The sequence below is a fragment of the Rhinolophus sinicus genome, chromosome 18 (assembly GCF_057876585.1).
Source record: "Rhinolophus sinicus isolate RSI-liver-muscle chromosome 18, RSI-T2T, whole genome shotgun sequence".
Taxonomy (NCBI): domain Eukaryota; kingdom Metazoa; phylum Chordata; class Mammalia; order Chiroptera; family Rhinolophidae; genus Rhinolophus; species Rhinolophus sinicus.
In genome coordinates this window covers 38,878,321-38,897,051 of record NC_142518.1, presented here as the reverse complement: position 1 = coordinate 38,897,051, position 18,731 = coordinate 38,878,321, and the positions used below count along the sequence as shown (strand labels likewise).

General features: G+C 41.8%; 1 protein-coding gene across 4 annotated transcripts in view; it reads left to right on the top strand.

Moving 5' to 3' along the window:
• SHROOM4 (shroom family member 4) overlaps window positions 1-18,501 on the top strand; it is a 234,895-nt gene extending 216,394 nt beyond the window's left edge. For 3 of the 4 annotated variants that reach the window (XM_019717324.3, XM_074323223.2, XM_019717325.3), the window contains 5 exons: window positions 5,552-6,379; window positions 9,896-10,414; window positions 10,921-11,101; window positions 14,693-14,962; window positions 16,002-18,501. In XM_019717324.3, the coding sequence (XP_019572883.3) occupies window positions 5,552-6,379; window positions 9,896-10,414; window positions 10,921-11,101; window positions 14,693-14,962; window positions 16,002-16,271 (2,068 nt within the window). In that variant the 3' untranslated portion in view covers window positions 16,272-18,501. The remainder of the gene's footprint in view (window positions 1-5,551; window positions 6,380-9,895; window positions 10,415-10,920; window positions 11,102-14,692; window positions 14,963-16,001) is intronic. The other variant, XM_019717326.3, reaches the window with a different exon arrangement.
• The last annotated feature ends 230 nt before the right edge of the window (window positions 18,502-18,731 follow it).

The following is an 18,731-nucleotide window of genomic DNA, read 5'->3' as shown; positions in this document are numbered from 1 at the left end:
GTACATGGGAGGGCAGTGCTTTCAAAATCAGAATTGATATAGAGAATAGCGATTTCCAGGTTGCTTTGCCAGAGCCCAGTGCTTCCAGATAGGGCCGCAGTGCTGTGAATCGGGGCACCAAATGTCCCTAGAAGGGCATGCCCTTTACTTCCAACTGTTCTGGAGTTGGCTACCTGGGGGTAAATTCTAATATCTAGTCCTTTTGATCGTCTCACTGCTCTTAAGTCTAAACTTGTCTTTTATTATCTCTCCCCTTTTAAGAGATAAGAAGAGTGAGTAAATGAGCTCAGGGTTGACATCCTTAGTTAGCTAGAGCTTCCTGGCTAGGCAGCCATGTGGCTGATCTGGGACCCAAAGTCTTCTGGTTTCTTCGCTATTGAGCAGGTCTGAACATTAACCAGAGGGAAAAGCAGTCCAGCTCCCTTGATGGGAACAAGGAACAAGGCTGAAGTATACAGCAGTAAAGGTTGTACACTGCACAATTTGCACAACCATATGCAGTGGCCCTGAGGAAGGGACATCACTCTAACAATAAACATAGTCCTGTCACTGATTAATCACTTTCCATGTACTCACATCATTGCTAGGTCTTTTTCGTATAGTTAATCCTCACAGCAGCTTTGTAAGATAGATATTTTACTAAAACTGAGGTAAATTAAATACTTTGCTCAAGGTTGTACAGCTTCTGGGTCATGGAGCCAGATTTTCAAATTTTACTGGAATTTAGAGCCAGGTCTTTCTGACACTGTGTTCTTTCCACTCTGCTCTATTGACTTTCCTGTGCCCTAGCTAGGGAAAAGGAAAGAATGGTAAATTTGATGACTGTTGTGGAGCAGGGTTCTTCTCACCACAGCTGCAGGACATTGGCCTAAATGAGGCCTTTGGAAACGTTGCTGTTATTGCCTGCATTTCATAAGATTGAGATTGGAGAGAAGATGGGGAAGGGGAAAAGAGGCAGGGATAGAAGGTAGGAGTGTGTGTGGTGAGGAGTGGAAGACAGACCATATAAACTAGAAACCAACCTAACTAGAACAAATAACTCTGCCCCCAAATGTCTACCCCCAAATCACAGCACTAGCATCCTTTTCAGCCTAGCCCTTTGTTTCTAGAGTGTGGTCCCTGAACCACTGTATTAGAATCCCTTGGGGCAATTGTTAAAAATGTAGATTCCTGGGCCCCACCACAGAGGTACTAAATCCCTATCTCTGGGGATGAGGCCCATGAATTTTCATTTTAAATAACCTCTCCAGGTAATTCCAATTAGGAGCCACTTTGATTAGGAATGACTGTCCCAGACCAGTGGTTTCCAACTTTTTGGGTCATGCATCCTTCTCAGAAAGAATTTTTTAAAGTATGTACCATCAATATATACTGGAAGTTATTAATAAATTTCTTATATATGCTAATGTCCTAATGTTTGTTTTTAAATTTTAAAAAATGAGTGATTTTTGTGTTAGTATTCTTAGTTGAGAATGGTCTTTAGTTTTCCTTTATGTATCTCCTAGTTTGGGGGTTTGGGTATTGACATTGTGCAGGATTCTTTTCTTGCCCCTCTATTCTCTAGCTTTCAGAGTATACAAAACGTAAGTAGCATTGGGGTTGTCTGTTCCTTGAAGGTTAGAATTAACACAAGACCATGGGAATGTGCTTTTTATTTTTCTATGGTAACTAGTAGATTTAGATATTCTCATTCTTCTAATTTTGTGCATTTGGGTTTTTTTAATTAGATTAGCAAGTGGTTTATCTGTCTTATTTTATATTTTCTTTTGAAGAACTAGCTTTTAGTTTTAACTATTAGTTCTATCATTTGTTTTCTGGTGTATTGAGTTGTGCCATTAGTTTTCTTTCTGCTTTACTTAGGTCTAATGTCTCTGGCTTTTAACTTTTTTTGGTGAATGCTTAATTTATTTATTTTAATTTGTTCTTATGTATTAATGTAAGTATTTAAGTCTACAATTTTTTCCTTTTAACACTGTTTTAATCAACCATAATCTCTAACTTCTGATATTGTCATTGTTGCTGTTTTCTAGGTATTCTACGATTTCGGATTAGATTTCCTCTTTGACTATAGTGGAGGCTATTTTTCCCTTTTATTCTCTATGTGCTAAAAGTTTTGGTTATTAATTTTGAGGGTTACTCTATTATTATTAGATACTATACTCTGTACTACTTCCGCTTTTTGGCTTAATAAAAGGTCAATTTAAAAAATGTTCAATGGGCCCTTAAAAAGAAAGTAGAGTCTGCTTTTAGTATATGACCATATTTAGATTTTTTCCATTATCTTAGTTTTTGACTGTCAAATTTGTCATCAGCTGAGACAGTCTCATATTTTGTTTCTGCTTTTTTCTACCTTTGCATTTCCTATAGATTTTGCTTTAGAAAATTTTATTAATTTAAAAAATTAATTACAGTTGACATACAATGTTATATTAGTTTCAGGTTACAACATAGTGATTCAACATTTATATAACTTATGAAGTGATCACCCCAATAATGCTAGTAACCACCTGACACCATACATAGTTATTACAATATTATTGACTATGTTCCCTATACTGTACTTTCCTTCCCCCTGACTTACTTTAGAAATTCTGATGCTCTGTTATTTGGTACATAAAGAATCAGAATAGTCAGATCTTTATCATGTGTGTTCATCATTAATATTGTAGTGCCCATCTTTGACTTGTTTATTGCTTTTTGCTTTTATTTCAACTTTTTAATGATATGAGTATTGTGACCTTTTTTTACATTTTTGGCATTAAATCATTTATTAAACAAACGTTTATTGAATGCCTACTGTGTGCCAGGCACTAGGTGCCAGATGAATGAGATACACAAGATCCCAGACATTGTGGAGCTTAGATTTTAGAGAGTGGAGCACAAAATAAACAAGTAAAAATAGGTATGTGATATAATATCAGATGCTGATGTATCCTCTGAGAAAGAACAAAATAGAAAAAGGATAATTAAGGATAAGTCATCTCTATTTTACATAAGGTGTTCAGGAAAGACCTCTGCCTGATAACACTTGTCATCCTTTTAGTTTACATTCACCTCCTTGTTTGTTTGTGTGTTTGTTTTATGGAGGGGAAATGCCACGCAGAATAGTTTGTACACAAGGGATTGTTATAATCTAAAGGAGCTCTAGGCGGGCTAAGGCCTAAATGAGAAGAGAGTGGGGATGTGTGGATATGAATTTCTGATCCATGTGAGTGATAAGCCAGCTAGGATGGGGACTGGAGATGAGGAGAGTGAAGGATATTTTGCTTTCCATTCTGTCTGAGCTTGGCTGCCATTATGTGTAATTATTATTTAAAGAAATATTCTCGGTCTTCATCATGACTATTGAATGGATATTCTGTCCGATGATTTAATTGAACTGCTGGAATTTCCTGTCACTAGGCAGTACTTAGAATTATGCTGATTGCTCACAGGCCACAACAGGAAGACAGATCTTTTGGCTTAGCAGGCTTAACCCTTTCTACTATAAGGCTAAAGAGATGTCCTCTGACTTTGGTGATTCTTTATCATACAGAAGTTAGACTTTTTTATACATATTTTTATACATATTTAAATAATTCTGGACTCCTTTTCCTTGGATATTTTCTTCTGTTGCTTATAAGATGAGAATCTTATTTCTCCTCACACGTGATAGTCTCTTTAACTTTCTGAAAGTTTTTTTTTTCTTCTGGTATATTATATATACATGTATAACATATATATGAAAATTTTATACACACACGCTGAACTCTTGAATCTGGAACTGATTTTGATATAATGTGTGCTACAGCTCCAAATAACACTACTCTGCAGTTATCTCAAAAAGATTTATTAAATGATGTTTCTTTATCTCCTTCTTATGGAAGGTCAATTATATGTGATGTTTTTATAGATATTTTCATATGTTTCTGGACTTTCCATTCTGTTCTATCAATCAGTAACACCGTGGTTTCATTATAATTGCTTTATAATATGCTTAACCCCTTACCCCCCATTTCTTCTGTAGCAAATGCTCTTTAATATTATATCCTGCTTTGTTTTGCAAGCTAATCAAAAAACTTCCATAGTTAAAAATGGGGGGTGGGGGGTGGGAGATGAGGGTAAGGGGGATCGAACATATGGTGATGGACGGAGAACTGACTCTGGGTGATGAACACACAATGGGATTTATAGATGATGTAATACAGAATTGTATACCTGAAATCTATGTAATTTTACTAACAATTGTCACCCCAATAAATTTAATAAAATAAAAAAATAAAATAAAATTCCTGTTCAGAATTCTGACTGGAATTGCATTAGAAGGAGACATTTTAAATCCAAACTAGGAGATATTAGTGAAAGGCCTGTTTAATGTTTTTTCTTACAAGTATAAGAACATGGACAGAAAGTATACATGTCAAATTCATCATATAGCTTTCATCTAGAGATGCAACAGGGGAATGGAAGTGGGGAGTGAAACAAGAGTATTATTTCTGATTTCTTAAAAGAAGATGTGGTATATTTACACAATGGAATACTACTCTGCCATAAGAAAAGATGAAATAGTGCCGTTTTTTATAAAATGGATGGATCTTGAGATTATTATGCTAAGTGAAGTAAGTAACACAGAAAAAGTCAAGAACTATATGATTTCACTGATATGTGGGATATAAAACTGAAAGCAACAAAGGAACAAGACAAATAAAGAAACAAAAGCTTATAGACACAGATAGCAGTTTAGTGGTTATCAGAGGGTAAGGGGAAAAGGGGGTGGGAGATGAGGATAAACGGCAGTGAAATATATGGTGATGGAAGGAAAACTGACTCTGGGTGGTGAACACACATGTGATATACAGATGATGCATTACAGAATTGTACACTTGAAACCTATGTAATTTTACTAACGATTGTCACCCCAATAAATGTTAATAAAAAATTTTTTTGAAAAATTCATGAAGCATCAGTGGCATAGCACTAAGATGTACTTATTCTGAGCAGTAGGTAGGAATATTAGTATTTATTAGTGCAATCTCTCTATGTTTGTAAATATTTGCATTTTTCATAATTAATAACAAAACAAACAAAAACCGCAGACGAAGCAAGGCAACCAGACTTGTAAGCCTAAGCACACAGAACAATCAATCTGAGTGCTACAAAGAGACAGGGGTGGTGTGTGTATTCAGACTTCAGAGCTAGACTGTCCAGGTTAGAACCCTAGCTCTACCACTTACTAACTTTATGACTCCGAGCAAGTTACTTAACCTGCCCATTCCTCAGTTTCCCCAGCTATAAAATCAGGACAATAATCATAGCAACTTCCTAGCGTTATTATGAGAATTAAATACATTAAGACATGGAAAGCACTTAAAACAGTAGGCCTGGCATTTAGTACATACTCAGTAAGTGTTACCTATCAATATTATATATTACAGATTACTATTATTACATTTACTAAATATAGATTAAATTATTTTCTGGCCATTTTAAATTTTACATAAATGATGTCATCCAAAATAGGGACCATCTGCAACTTGCTTATTTTATACAATCCTCATCTGCTCTTTTGCAGGGAAATGTCTCATTCCAACGCTGGCTTTTCATGGGCAACCCACTTCCATTCTTGCCTTGAGAATCCAGCACTGGATTTGTCAAGCTACCGAGCAATCTCTTCTCTTGACCTCCTTGGAGACTTCAAACACTCCTTAAAAAAAACAGAGGAAACTTCAGTTTATGAGGAGGGGAGCCCCGTGGCCTCCACGTCCCACCCACTGCGCAGTCGTGCCTTCTCAGAGAGCCATATCAGCTTGGAACCCCAGAGCTCCCGGGCCTGGGGGCAGCATAGAAGGGAGCTCTTTACCAAAGTTGATGAGACCCAGCCGGATCCTCTGGGAGCCAGGAAGAAGGCCTTTCCTCCACCTCGCCCTCCTCCTCCCAACTGGGAGAAGTACAGGCTCTTCCGTGCAGCCCAGCAGCAGCAACAGCAGCACAAGCAGCAACAGCAGCAGCAAGAGGAGGAGGAAGAGGAAGAGGAGGAGGAAGAGGAGGAGGAGGAGGCTGAAGAAGAGGAGGAGGGGGTTGAGGAGGAGGAGGAGGGAGGGGAGGACGACGAGATGCCACCCCAGTATTTCAGTTCAGAAAGCACTGGTCCCTGTACTCTCAATACTGAGGAGGTCCTGGAGCAGCCACAACTCCTGGGCTTTGGTCACCTGGAGGTCTCAAGGCAGGGCACACAAAGCCTCCCAGCAGAGCAAGAGTCCTTTGCTCTCCATTCCAGTGATTTCCTGCCTCCAATAAGGGGCCACTTGGGATCTCAACCTGAGAAGGCTCAGCCCCCTTGCTATTATGGTGCCGGTGGACTTTGGAGGACATCGGAGCAGGAGACCACTGATCCCTCCAAGTAAGTCCTTATGGAAGACATTAGGTCCCTGAAGAGGCAGGTAGCATGAGTTTGAATTCCACCTCCACTATTTACCAGTTGCATGACCTTGGACTGTTTATTTAAACTGTTCCAAGCCTCAGTTTTCTTACCTGGAAAAATGGGCATGATGATGACTTTTCCACCTGGTTGTTGTGAATATGAAGATAATCTATGTAAAGGATATAGCCCCATCCTTAGCACATAGTAGGTACTCAGTAAATTGTAGTTGTTGATATTCTTATCCCTAAATATCACTATCAAAATATTATATTCATTATTTCCCAGTTTGCCTTTAAGGTATGCTTCAGTTTCTGGCCCCTAAGCCAGAGGGTATTAAACCCTTGTTGCCTGTACTAGGCCTTTCCCAGAAGCCTAGCTCAGGGCCTTTTTCTGCCTTTTCTTCTGCTTGCTCTCCAGAACAAGAGGCCAGTTTGCAATTTGTCCTGCTTCTGCTCTAGGACCTGCTGGGGCTTCTAAACTAGTCCCATCACCGCAGCATCAAAGGTGTTCCTGGGGATGGGTGCTTTCTGTCCTGATGATTCCTTATAACAGTTAAGAACATTCTTTTCCTCTTCCACTTTCTCTATCACCCTACCCTTGTTTCCCTATCTCTTTGCATTTAATTCAGTGGTAGCTGACAGGGTGAGCTGCCTGGGCAGGGAAGCCAAAGCAGGAATGTAGTCTGGCCACAGGTGTCTGTTCCCTTCACTGTGCAAATGCTCATCTGCATGCCCTGCAGTGTATGGTTGTCCTCTTTGCTCCAAAGCAAAAGGGTTCGGCTTTCAGCTCTGCCAGTCCTACCACAGAAAGCTCAGCCCACTCTCTGCTGGGAGTGGGGGTAGGGAGGGCAGGTGTCTATCCTCTAATTGCTTTCTTTAAATCCCTTTATATAAGGAACCTGCCTGAGACTTGTTATCATGTCTTTTACTGACAGGCAAATCCATTACTTGGTTATCTGGAGCTAGTTGAGGTTTCTCAGCCTGAGTGCCACAAGCACAGCACTTACAGGGCCTGGCTCCCAGACACTGTGAGAATCTCTTATCAGATCCCCCCAGGTGACTGCTTCTCAAGCTGTCCATCTAGCTGGGGAGCATTCTTGTTGTAATTAGAAAATATTTTGTGGAAAGTGTCTGTGATTGTCACCTATCACAGCAAGGAGAAGGGAAGGTGACCTGGTACATAATAAGCACTTAATATTCAGAAGAATAAATAAATGAATGAATGAACATTTATTACATATTTGCTATGTGCCAGGCACTGCTAATCATTTTATATCCATTATTTCATTTAATCCTCCCAATAGTCCTATATGCCATTATTATTCCCATTTGACAGATGAGGAAACTAAAGCAGAACAAGGATAAGGGACTAAGTCAGAATTGCAAAGCAAAGATTCAAAGCCAGATCTGTATGACTCCCAAACCCATGCCTATTTAGCTGTCCTAGGCAGCCTCTCTCTGAGCGATCTTGTCCTTATAGTAGGCCAGGCCTTTATGAGGCCCTCCTGTCTCTTGCAGGGTAATGTGTACCAGTGGTAGTAGTTACAAGCCCCAGGCTTACTTCTGTCATCCTCCTAGTCCTTCTTCTTTTATGTGCCTCCATTCACCTTGGCACCTTGGCCCGAGAAAACGAAATTGCTGTTACTAGAGATCTTGTAACTTGTTCCAGAGATTTTTTTTTAAAAAATGACTATGAGATGCAAGGGGAAACATTTGCTTACATACAGCCTTGGCTTATGGCTGCAAAAAATCAATTATAGATGCTTCTTTGAATGATGGAGACTTAAGAAACAGCATCTTCTCAACATACGTAGTATTTTTTGCCTGCTTACCATGTGCCAAGCATTGTTCTAAGCACTTTCATGTATCAATTGATTTCATCCTTGTAACAAACCTATGAAATAGATACCATTAGTCTCCTACATATTTTAGATGAGAAAAGTGAGGCACAGGGAGATAAAGTAACTTGCAGAAGATCACAGGTAGCCAGAACCCAGGTAGTCTGGCTCACTGTGCCCACTATATCATCCCAGGATCTCTGGGTTCCTCAAGAAGATCCTATTCAAGATCCTCGGAGAGCACAGGATTCTAACCAGAACGAAGTGGCTTTAAGATTTTGTAAGAGAGAATAGTGTTAGGGGCAAGAAGATGTGTAATATTTTGAATCTAAAATGCAAAAAACAAAAGTCCTAATTTCAGCCAAGTTAACGCATTTTACCTCCGTAACCCACATACTATTCATACAAAATGCTGGGGTACATTTAGAAGCAGGTTAGTGGAATTATTGAGTGTTAATTAAGTCTAATAACACTGGTTCAGGTACAGGAATAGTTTGCTTTATGGACTCTATGCATTTCCTCTCAGTGCTCTATGGAAGGAATCTGATTTTTGCTTCAGTGTTCCTTTTCAAATTCAGATTATGTTCTCAGAGATCTGTAACCTCTGCCCTATTAATGGAGATAAGGAGAAAAGGAATCTTAGAACATAGTGCCTAATATGATCCACTATAATATGGTACAGGGCTATGTCTGCTGGGGAACTGAGTGTCTCTCCAATTAGCACACACTTTTAAAATTTATTTTTATTTTTCCCAATTTTATTGAGACATAATCGACATATAGCCACATCTTGCTTTTTTTTTTTTAATTCTGTTCTTTCTTTCAGCACTTTCTGACTCAGAACTCTCACATATGCCTTAAATGTATTTCTTATAGATAGGAATTCCCTATCCTATACATTCATATTCCCTCCAGAATGTTCTCTTTGCTAACATAGATATAGTCCAGTCAGAAAATTCCTTACTTGCAGGATTTTATATAAAGTCAAGTTGTCCCTTTGGGTGTAGCATAGTGGCTAAAAGCACAGATTCTGGAGTTAGGTCGCCTAGGTCTAGATCACGGGCCTGCAATTTACTGTCTGGTGACCTTGGGGAACTCACTTTACTTCTCAATGCCTCATGTTCCTTACTGTAAAATGGTTGTCATGAGCATTAAATTATATACCTGTATCTACACTCTCACCCACACCCATCCATTTTAGGACAGCTTCTGGGACAGAGTAAAGCACTGTGTGATGTTAGCTAGTAGTGTTCCTTTATCAGTGTTATTAGCTTAAAAACCTACATGTGAAATGAATAACTGGGATGATGAATATTGGCATGCCCAAGTTTCTTTTGTGTGATGAATTAGGAGACAGCATACTGTGAATCAGTAAATAGCTGTGGAGCATTTTAACCATTATTTTTTACCTTTATCTAAGAGCTGCAAATAGCTGCAAAAATGACTAATGAGTTTCTCCTATTTTTCCTTTCAAACAGCTAGAGGTTAGCGAAGGGGCAGTGACACAGACAGGTGGAAAGTGGGGGTGGCTGGTAGGCAACAGGAATATAGTGGGGGTGGGCCTCCCTCTTGCATAAATCATGGGTAGAATTATTTGTCCTTGCGTCCCTGAAACCTGATGTTGAAGCGTTTCTTTTTTATTTCCTCCCTCACACCAGACCAGAAGGCCTGATGGCAGAAGAGTCCAAACCTAAGCCAGCATGGAGCCAGAGCTACTTCTTTCCTGAGGAGCAGTTCTCTTTCATGGGCTGGGGCTCCGAGAAACAGCATCTCAGCCCCACGGGCTTCAGTGAACCCAAGACAACAGGGTCTGCTGCTACACTTGTCAAGCCCCTGGGTGCCACTGGTTCCATTTTCCCCCCATTTCATCCTGCAACTATGGAGGAGGCTGGGGCCACTGGGGATATGCCAGAAGTGGAGAGATGCTATCCCTTCTCAGACCGAAGGCCTGCCCCACAGCAGGCAGTCTCAGAAGAGCTCATGAGAGATGTGGTGGGCCGTGACAAGTCCCTGGCAGGGGTGCTAACCCCAGCCTCCAACATGATGACCACTGCTGAGGTCATGGGTGACCTCTTTGCTGTGGGAGATCTGCAGTGGAGGGGCCATTTCAAGCAGGAGTGGTACCACCGGGAAAGAAGAAATTATCAGAGTGTCCAGGAAAGCCTCAGGGTGCCTTTGTAAGCAAGCAGACTAGATAGAGTTGGGGTGGGTGGTGGTAGGGGATGGGTAGGATGGAAACCAACAGGCTTGGAGGACAAATAGTTAAAATCTCAGATACATCTCTACCACATAGCCCCTCCCTTGGGATCCATATACTGGGGCCATGAACCAAGGGGAATCATTGATGATAAGAAGCCTAGAACTTTAGGGGCCTGTCAGTTTTTCTGGATATTAGTAGTGTGTCCATGACCAAACTAAATGTTCTCTAAAGAAGGCCCTGTAGCTTCAGAAGTCAGGGGCAAGAAAATAGCCTTCTAAGTTCTTAAAATTGGCCATTATTTGGCTTCTAATAGCCTTCATGTGGCCTGTTTACATTTGAACAGTGCTTCTTGGTCCATTATTTCCTTATTTTACAGCTCCTTGGTGAAGCAAGGTCCTATTTCATAAATGGGGAAACAAAAGAGCAGAAAGGTCAGCAGCCTCCCAAAAGAGGTGCTCAAATGGTCATTCTTTGTTCCCACAGACAAGAATTTCAGCACTTCTCGCCTCCTCAGGGGGCCCCAGGGATCCCTACCTCTTATTCAGCTTATTACAATATTTCTGTGGCCAAGGCAGAGCTGTTGAACAAATTGAAAGACCAACCTGAGATGGCAGAAATTGGCCTAGGAGAGGAAGAAGTTGACCATGAACTGGCTCAGAAAAAGGTGAACATTTTTATATGCCTTAGAATTTTTCAGCATGTAGCTTCAGTATGTCTAGAGGGCAATTTGTCTTCTATGCTCTCCAGAACATCTTGGTTTATTCCTGTATTTTCAGTGTGGAAATCAAATAGCCTCCTTGGGTTTTTCACAAATGAAATTTCAGTCTTTTTACTTTTTTCATCTGGTCAATAATAGTGATAGTAGGAGGAATCATAATCATCACTGCAGTGTCTCTCTAAAGCTTAAAACTCTACAAGGTAGACATTACTATCCCCCTTTCACCAGTTGAGAGAACTAAGTTGCCCAGGGTTACAAACTAAGTGGCAGATCCAGGACTTGAAGTCAAAACTGCCTGACTTTCTATTGCGCTGTCCCTCTGAAATAAGCCAGACTTGTTAAGTAACTCACTGCCCAGGGCACATCAGAGTTTTGCCAGTCAGCTATAATCAATGGCACTCACTGACTGTATTCTCTGTGTAATGTTCTGGGAGACAGTACAGACTAACTAAGCAAGAAAATAACTTACGGGCTGGTAAATATTAGTATTTCTTTGCAAAGATAGTAATCTCTTTTAAATACTAAATAGATAAATGGAGATGTTGTTGTTGTTCCAAAGCCTCCCCTTTCTTCCTCTAAGTACCACTAGCCTGGTTTTCTAATCAAATTCCTGGAATCACTTTGCCCTCCCTGCACTTACACATTTTATTTCATAAACAACTAGGTTTCCATGGCAACTTCAAAGGCCCAATTTACCACTTTGTGGACATTTGAACTCAATGTAAATTGCTGGCCTGCCCATATTTCTCATTCAGGACATGACCTGTAGGAAAGCTCAAGGCTATTTACAAGAGACCCCCCGCTACTTTCCAATCTGAAACAAAATATCAGGCAAAGAATTGGAAGCATGGTGGTACCAAAGTTGTATTGATCCAGATGCCTGCTTCCTTGTATTCCATGTTCCCTGAGCATGGCAGGGATGTTCCTGCCTTACTCAGGACCTTTATATTAGGAGAAAACCTAATAAATGTCTGACCAGAAGAAAGAGAAATGATCAGAAATGGCAAAGCACAAAACAACAGATAGTGATTTGAAGTGATGGTGGGTGAGCTGGGACAGTTTCTGTCTCTGAGGAAGATAGGGGAGGACTGTCACTGATTTGTAATATCCCAGAAAAGCAGCTCAGCTCTAACTGGGTCTGTGATGACTCCACAGCTCTATCCACTACAATTACCCCAGGGGTGGAGTTCAGGTTGCAAAGCCCAAGTGCCAAGAAACAAAGGGCTCTCTCCACTTTCATCCTCCCAGACCTATGGAACCTAAGAGCTGGGGTGGGTAGGTGATTTTCCAAGTTGATCATTTGGCCCCATCCCTCCCTTGTTCCTGGCATTGTTTTGTTTGGAGAGCAGGGGGTGGGGATATAACAGGAAGCCTCTTGGCATCTAATTGTGTTGCTCATTCATGTCATTGATCCTCATTCCCAGGGGGTTTTGGAATTTTCCCTAAATGTAAACTTACTACACTTCAGACTAAGATCATGGTGATTTCCTCAATTTTGACCAGTTCTGAAATATGACAACAGGCCCTGGACCCAGAGTAGACTCTCTTGGTCTTGGTCACCTTGGACATCTCTAAATAAAGTACTACGAAGGAACACACTCTAGAAAACTACAAGCCTATGGTCCCAGAGTGTCTGGGTAGAAATAATAATAAAAAAAACAAACACTGAAGCATACTTCCTGTATGCAAGATACGATGCTTAGCATGTAACATGTATTAATTCATTTAATTCTCATAGCATCACTATGATGTGTAGGTACTATTGTGATCCCATATTTTAGATAGAGAAATGGAGGGACAGAGAGGTTATTTGCTCAAGGTCACCCCACTGCTTTGTGGTAGAGCTGCGTTTCTAACCAGATGATTGTAGTGGTGGTGGTGGTGGTGGTAGAAGTAATACCACCCAAGTAATAATAGTAATAATAATAATAATAATAATAATAATAATAATAGCAGCAGCAGCAATAAACACATATTGAGTGCTTAATGTGTCAGGCACAATACTATTTTACCTGTATGATTTCATTTAAACCCTCACAAGAATTGGGGTGGGAGGAGAAGAGGCACTTCTCCAATTTACAGATAAGGAAACAGAAGTCTCAGTGGGACTGGGCATCTCACCCACGGTTACATAGTTTTGAGGAGGTGGAGTTGGAATCCAAGCACCTCCAACTCTAAAACTCCACTTCTATCACACCGCCTTCCTGTGATTGCAGTCCCAGAACTGGTTCTACCTATGGGGGAGACAAATCAGAAGACACAGGCAGTGCTTCCCTTGAGAAACTTACAATCGATAGTAGGATAGGGATCAGGAGCACACACATGAAACAGAAAGTGAACAATTTCAAATTGCACGATAGGCCTCTAATTCTAAATGACTGGAGAGTTCAGCAAAGAAAAAGATCATTGAGAGAAGAGTTATGGGGACAAGGTCTTTCAGCAGAGAGGATGGGGGCAAAGCTGGGCTCTGAAGAAAGCACGGAATAGACAAAGTGAAGAAAGAGATACAGAGCAGGTAGAAGTGCATAAGCAAATCAGAAACACAAGAATGAGTGTTGTGAACACATAGGAGAATAAGGAGCTAATCCTGAAAGGTTCTGAGGAGTGAGATTAGAATGGTAGAGTGGGGCCAGACTAAATAATAGCAGCCACCTTTTACTGAGCACTTAGTCTGTGCTCACATTATCTCATTGAATCTTTATTACAATTCAATGAAGGAGGTACTGCAGTTGCCCCCATTCTGAAGATGAAGAAAGTAAAACTCCATAAAGAAGTCCCTCTAAGGTCACATAGCTAGGAAGTGGCAGAGCAAGAAGTCAAACCTAGTGTTCGCAACTCCAGAACTCACACTCTTATCCAAAAGGCCTCAAAAGCCAAGCTGAGGGAGTGAAGATCTAGCAAAGTGCCATGAACATCAGAGGCACTTAAATAGAAAGAGAATGAATGAAGCAAACAGGCATATACTGGATGACAATGCTTTTCCAACCTCTCTTCTCACAAGCATTCCAGTTCCTGTTTAGTAAATAGTCTCAGCAAGTATTTATTAAGTTACATTTAGCATTAGCCCATGGGTACCACTTACCTACCGTGTTTACCCGAAAATAAGACCTAGCCGGACAATCAGCTCTAATGCGTCTTTTGGAGCAAAAATTAATATAAGACCCAGTCTTATTTTACTATAATATAAGATCGGGTCTTAATATAATACAATATAATATAATACCCATCTCATATTAATTTTTGCTCCAAAAGACGCATTAGAGCTGATTGTCTGGCTAGGTCTTATTTTCAGGGAAACACGGTAATACCAAGAAGTTTGGTGGTGACAGAGATTCCTCCCAGATCCTAAGAGATGGGAGGGAAGCTACCTGTCCAGAAAACTGGAATTGCTCATGACTTGCCCAGATTTCCTTTGTTGCCAATGACTAGGATAGAACACAACATCTGTTACTTGGCTCCCAGAACAGAGGTTACAAGCACAGATCAGTTTCTGTTGGGCCCCATCCTCATCCTTTGCCTTCTGTTTGTTTCTCCTAGATACAGCTTATTGAAAGCATTGGCAGAAAACTTTCTGTCCTGCGGGAGGCACAGCGAGGATTGCTAGAGGATATCAGTGGCAATTCTGCTCTTGGAGAGGAGGTGGAGACCAACCTAAAAGCTGTCTGCAAGTCCAATGAGTTTGAAAAATACCGTTTGTTTATTGGGGACCTGGATAAAGTGGTCAACCTGTTGCTGTCACTCTCTGGACGACTAGCCCGGGTGGAGAATGCTCTTAACAGCATCGATTCAGAGGCCAACCAGGAGAAGGTAGAGTTGGGGTCCCTGGAGTGCAGATGGAGGGAAATGCCATCTGTTTCTTCTCAGGGCTCCTTCTTTCAAGTTTGGCTAGTCTGAGAGGCAGTAGAGCATAGTGTTAAGAGTGTGGACACTGGCTTTTAAGTGCTTTGAAATTCTGGCTCTACTGCTAATGAGCTGTGTGACTGTAGGCAATTTACTTAACCTCATTCTGTCTCAATCTCTTTAAAAATGGAATGAACACACTACCTACCTCATGAGGTTTTGAGAATTAAATTAGATAATCCACGTCAATGACTTAAAACAGGGCCTGGAACAGGGTAAACACTGAATCAGTACTAGCTGCCAGAAGTAATAATAGCAGTAGTAGCAGCAGCAATAGCAACAATTTTGCCTCTCTCCCTCTCTTTCCCCCTCCCTCCTTCTCTGTCCCTCTTCCTTCCCCTCCCCTCCCCTCCTCTCCTTTCTCTCCTCTCTGTCTCATTGGAGGAGATCTCACCATGTAGTTGGGAGACTCTCAGTTCCACAGTTTGGGTCACTCTGCATACATTCCTGAACCAAGACCGTATTAGCTTGCTCTATACAAGTGGTTTTGGATACAAATTTGAATCCGCAATAAGAGGCACATATGCATGTGTATACACAGCTACATATACACACACGAACAACCACACAGAAACAGCCACCAATTTGAACACACTGTCACAGTGATGGTTGTTCATCAGACGGAAAGGGCCTGAGCTGGCTTTGTCAGATCTTTCCCCTATGCCAATCCCAGTGTTGGTCCATGGATTAAAGACAGTTTAGAGATGGAAAAAGATGATTGCACACTCCTCTGTCCAGAATAACTGTCTCATATGTCCTCCCCCTGCTACAGGAAAGAAAGGCTTTTGTATGGAGGTGGGCTTCAGGGAAGGAAATCTATGTAGGACCAACCAGGTAGCAGAGTGGGTAGTTGGGTTAGACAGATGGAGCCTAACCCGGTGGAACACTGGGTTAGGCAGATGACTAGTGATTGGAATGGCCCTTAATTGGTTTTCTGCTTCCCCAGTTGGTGCTGATAGAGAAGAAGCAGCAGCTGACAGGGCAGTTGGCAGATGCCAAGGAGCTGAAGGAGCATGTGGACCGGCGGGAGAAGTTGGTGTTTGGCATGGTCTCCCGCTACCTGCCTCAGGACCAGCTCCAAGATTACCAGCACTTTGTGAAGATGAAATCTGCTCTCATCATTGAACAGCGAGAACTGGAAGAGAAGATCAAGCTCGGGGAAGAGCAGCTCAAATGTCTCAGGGAGAGCCTACTCCTGGGGCCCAGCAATTTCTAATTCCACCAGCAGACTGCCCACACCATCCCTGCCCATCCACAATGGGAAATGCTTCCAATCTGTGTCAGCAGTTTGTTAGCAAGTAGATAGCAGTTAGTTAGCAGTTTGTTCCATATTCTCTGGATGTCGCTCACTGCCCCTTATCTAGCAGTGCTCCCAACCAGCCAGAAGACGCCAGAGAGGCCCTGAGCTTCTACCCTAGGGAACAGAAGCAACAAATAGAAGCTGTAGCAGGATGTGATCAAACAACCACACCATCCTTCCCACAGTTTGCCCAGCAAGCACTCACCACACATGTTCTTTCATTTTCCTTTGTACTAGGACACCAAAGACATCATGCACTCACCACCCACCCACACCACAATCAGCCTCTCAAGTCTCAGAGAGAAGCTTCCAATGCAGCTCCACTCTACCCAGCCATTTCCCACAGAGATCTGGCTGTCTTGAGGGCATTTGCCTACAGAATTTCAGGACCTCACTCAAGTTTTGCAGTGGGAAGCAGAGAAGGACGAATTACACTTAACAGAATGTGAGCAAAGGTTGAGGATTCGCAGATTCCCTCCTGGAAGGAGCTAGGCTTAAGCAAATTGGCTCCATCCCCACCTTCCCCAGCATCTACATGAGGGGGAAGAGGCCCACTCTCAGCCCTGGCTGGGGTGGCCCTCCTCCTGTCCTAAGACTGTGGGCCTACCACTTCCTATTTCATCTTGCCTCTTCCTTGCTGGGGGTTACAGGTGCCTACTCTAAGGGCTTCACACTATGGGCCATGAGTAACTCTACTAAAGCTGACTTCTGCATACATGTTTTATTATTGGGGGGAGGGGGTTCTTATTGTTATATTTTAAATGGCCTTTATTTATTTTTATTGTTTTATTGTTTTTTTCTTCTTTTTTAACTAATAAGGTGAGAAGAGGGGAGTTGGAAAGGGAAAAGTTAGCCCAGAAGGAAAGCATTTTCTGCAGATCAGTCTGGATTCACCATGGCTAGATAAGCAGGTGCCAAGGCCTTGAATTCTTCCCACCATAGCTAACAACTGTCTAAGAAAGAAGTTCTCACCTTGAACTGAGAGCTTCCCCACTGTGGCTTGGCCCTATACTTCCCCTAAAGTCTGAATGACCATAAGCTTAGCATTCCCCAACAGGGTTCAATGTTTTCTTACTTATTTTTTCTTAAAACCAAAGAAATCTGAAACTGACAAAGGTTCACCTATTTCTCTACAATCTCCAAGCTAAGGAAAGCGGAGAGGTGAGCTCAGGAGGAGCTCCTCTATCTAATTGCTTTCTCAGCCTGTGGCCTGGCTCAGGGAACCAAGATTCATGGTAGCTGCCAGGGTCAGCCATCCCCCAACCACAGAGCAAATTATAATCCAGCCAGGATCTGAGGCGCACAAACAACTAATGCCGCTGCTGTTGCCAAGGCCCTGACACCAGTAGCCAGTTTCTATCCTGGAAAAGCCCTCAGGTAGGCAGTGGCAGGAAGGGAGTTGTGGCCACACTCTGCCCTGTTATCCAGCTCAATTCCCTATTCCTTACTAACTGGGGCCCATACTTGGTATTGCATTGCCCTGGCCAGCAAGCCTTGGCATCTGTTCTAGTCATGGCTGAGTCCCTCATGGTCCAAGGAGGTTAACTGTAGCAGCAGGGTTGCCTCATTCAACCAAAGAATTTGCCAGAGCACTTTGCTGCTGCTACAAATACTGGTCCCTAACTTCCATTTCCTCTTCATTGTATTTGGAAACAATGGAAGAATCTTAGCCAGCAGGGTGTCCTTTTGGAGGGGAGGGCTGAGTATGCTTTTAGAGCACTGCTGCTGTCAGAACCACTGTTAAAATGTCAACCTGCCATCTCCTCTCAAGTGGAGGATTCTCCTTTATTCAGGAAGGCTGATGGCTTGTAAAGGGTTGGGCTTATCCAAACCGAAGTTAAGGAATATGGGGGAGTGTTTTGAATATAAGCTGTGGTTGCCATTTTTAAAGAAGAAATACAGGCTCTAAGACAAACAATGAGCAAATTGAGATGTTCTGTACTGAGGTTATAAGGCCCGTGTAGTCCATTGTTCAAAGTGGGTTTTTTTTGTTTGTTTGTTTTTTGGAACAGCTTTTTGGAAATATAGGCCCAGGGGAAAAAATGGTCTCTCACCTGGACACCATGGCCATAGTCTGGGTTTTTCTAGTCAGCAGTACATTGGTTGTACCTTAAGTTTATCACAGTAAAAGTACTATTGACTCTGTTATTTTTGTCCCTCATCCCACTTCAAATTATTCTAGAGTTGGAATCAGGACACGAGGATGCTCGTTTTCACACAGAAGGACAGTTTCCAAAGAACTTAATAAAATAACTCCAAAGTTATATTGAGCACAGAAGCTAGGCAGACAAAGGTGAACTACTAAACAGGCACTGATGCCTGGCACTGCTGACAAGGCAATTCCATTGCGAGTGATAGTACTGCAAAGCTATCAGT